Source organism: Zeugodacus cucurbitae, chromosome 4 (genome assembly GCF_028554725.1).
Source record: "Zeugodacus cucurbitae isolate PBARC_wt_2022May chromosome 4, idZeuCucr1.2, whole genome shotgun sequence".
Classification (NCBI taxonomy): domain Eukaryota; kingdom Metazoa; phylum Arthropoda; class Insecta; order Diptera; family Tephritidae; genus Zeugodacus; species Zeugodacus cucurbitae.
The window spans coordinates 15671534-15673897 of NC_071669.1; the positions used below are offsets into that span (position 1 = coordinate 15671534).

Genomic DNA, 2364 nt, shown 5'->3' on the forward strand with positions numbered 1-2364 from the left:
ACCGAATTTTATTCGAATCGGTCGAGTAGTTCCTGAGATATGGTTTTTGACCCATAAGTGGGCGATGCCACGCCCATTTTCTATTTTGTAAAAAAATCTCAGTGCAGCTTCCTTCTGCTATTATTTCTGTGAAATTCAGTTTTTCTGACGATTTTCGTTAGTGAGTTAACCCACTTTTAGTAAGTTTCAACCTAACCTTTGTATGGGAGGTGGGCGTGGTTATTATCCGATTTCAACTATTTTCATGGTGTGTGGTGGGGCACCTAAGAAAACCGACTGCAGAAAGTTTGGTTTATAAAGCTTTATTGGTTTGCGAGATACATACAAATAACCGATTTTATCTAACTCGTTTAGTTTTATGACTTACGAACAACCGTTATGTGAACAAAACTATAAAACTCTCTTAGCAACTTTTGTTGCGAGAGTATAAAAATATTGAACAAAGAGTTTGTGTGAAAGTTTGCGGTTTAAACGAAATTTCTTGTGCCAAAACGTTGGAAATGTTGCAAAAAAAAAAATTTGTTGATTCAACCATGTCGATAACTCAAGTTTACAATTGGTATAAATTTTTCAAAAAGGGGCGAGAAAAAGTAAACGATTTGCCACGTTCAGGACGGCCTTCGACCTCTTCAACTGAAGAAAACGTTGGCAAAATAAATAAAATGGTTCGCGAAAATCGTCATTATAGTTTGCGAGAGATAACCCAAATAATGGACATGACTCATGAGAGCGCTCGTCATATTTTGGTTGATGTTTTGGGTATACGGAAAGTCGCACCGCGATTTTTGCCAAAAGATCTGAATTTTCTTCAAAAAGTGAATCGCAGTAAGGTGACTGAAGACATGCTTAAGCGCATAAATTCCGATCCAACGTTCATCGAACGCATCATAACTGGTGACAAGACAAGGTTTTTCGAGTACGACATTCAAACAAGTCAACAATCATCGGAATGGTGCGACAAAAATGGGCCGAAATCGAAAAAACCGTGCCAAAGCAAATCGCAAATCAAGGTGATGCTGACCGTTTTCTTCGATATTCGTGGTGTTGTTCATTCGGAATTCTTACCGGAGGGCAAAACAGTCAATAAAAAATATTATCTTGGCGTTATGGAGCGTTTGATAGAGAATGTTCGTCGCAAAAGACCAGATTTGTGGCGGAATAACGGTTGCATTTTGCATTACGATAATGCACCAGCGCACAAAGCGATCATTGTGAACGAGTTTTTAAACAAAAATTCAACAAATATCATCGAACAACCACCGTACTCTTCAGATGTGGCCCCGTGTGACTTTTTCCTGTTTCCAAAACTCAAATTACCACTTCGTGGAACCCATTTCGAGAGCATTGAAGACATAAAAACGAATTCGTAATGAGAACTGAAGGCCATCCCGAAATATGCATTTAAAATTGTTTCGATGATTGGATTGTTCGTTGGAAGAAGTGTTTTGCCTCAGAAGGGGCCTAGTTTAAAGGGGATAAAATAAATTTAGATGATTAATACGTTGTTTGTGTTTTATTTCAAATTTCCGGGCTTATTTGATAGAATCTTTTGCTGCCGCTAGTGCATTAATTGAGGAAGACCCAAATCAGTCTCTAACTCGTCGTTCATCTCTGTGACGTCGTTGTGGCGAATTTTGTGAAAAGATCTTGGCCTTCATCAAATTAACGCAAGAACTGAAGCCGCTTGACTACTCATATGTTCGTGAAATGGGCTGAGAAACAACTTGAAAATGATCCGGATTTTCATCGAATAATCATCTTCAGTAATAAGGCTCATTTCTGGCTGAAAGGCTTCGTCAATAAGCGTTATTGGTCAAGCAGCAAATCCACACATACTTCATGAGTCACAATTGAAAATTTACGGTTTGGTGCAGTTTATGTGCCGGCGGCGTCATTGGGCCGTACTTCTTCCGGGATGATCAAGACCGGCACGCTACTGCCAATGGCAATCGCCATCGCTCAATGATAACCGATTATTTTTGGCCCGAACTGGATGATATGGATTTGGACGATATGAGGTTCCAACTGAACGGCGACACAAGCCACACAGCGAATATCACAATCGATTTATTGAAAACCAAGTCTGGTGAACGATTGGTGAACTTCGTACGAATATCGAACGTGAAGAAAAAATAATTTTGTTGATATTGCAAACCATTTTTGTTTATTTAAAAAAAGGGGCTTGTGTAAACATAGCAATAAAAAATCACATATGATTAATTAACATATTGATATTTTTAAAGAGTTCGCCTTCGAAGAACAACGCCAACAGTATACAAAAAATTGTACCTCATGTTTAATAAAATACATGGTGTACTCAATGAACTTAAGAACATACCATTTAAACTGTTTCTTTAAACTCTC

General features: G+C 38.3%; 1 protein-coding gene across 1 annotated transcript; it reads left to right on the forward strand.

The window, feature by feature from the left end:
* Window positions 1-533: 533 nt before the first annotated feature.
* LOC105217489 (histone-lysine N-methyltransferase SETMAR-like) lies at window positions 534-1370 on the forward strand. Its single transcript, XM_011192519.2, has one exon. It carries the CDS (start codon window positions 534-536, stop codon window positions 1368-1370), a length of 837 nt encoding a protein of 278 aa, XP_011190821.2.
* Window positions 1371-2364: the final 994 nt, after the last annotated feature.

Excerpts from the sequence above, each read along its gene's own strand:
- LOC105217489 (XM_011192519.2), top strand. The coding sequence starts at position 534 with ATGTCGATAACTCAAGTTTACAATTGGTATAAATTTTTCAAAAAGGGG.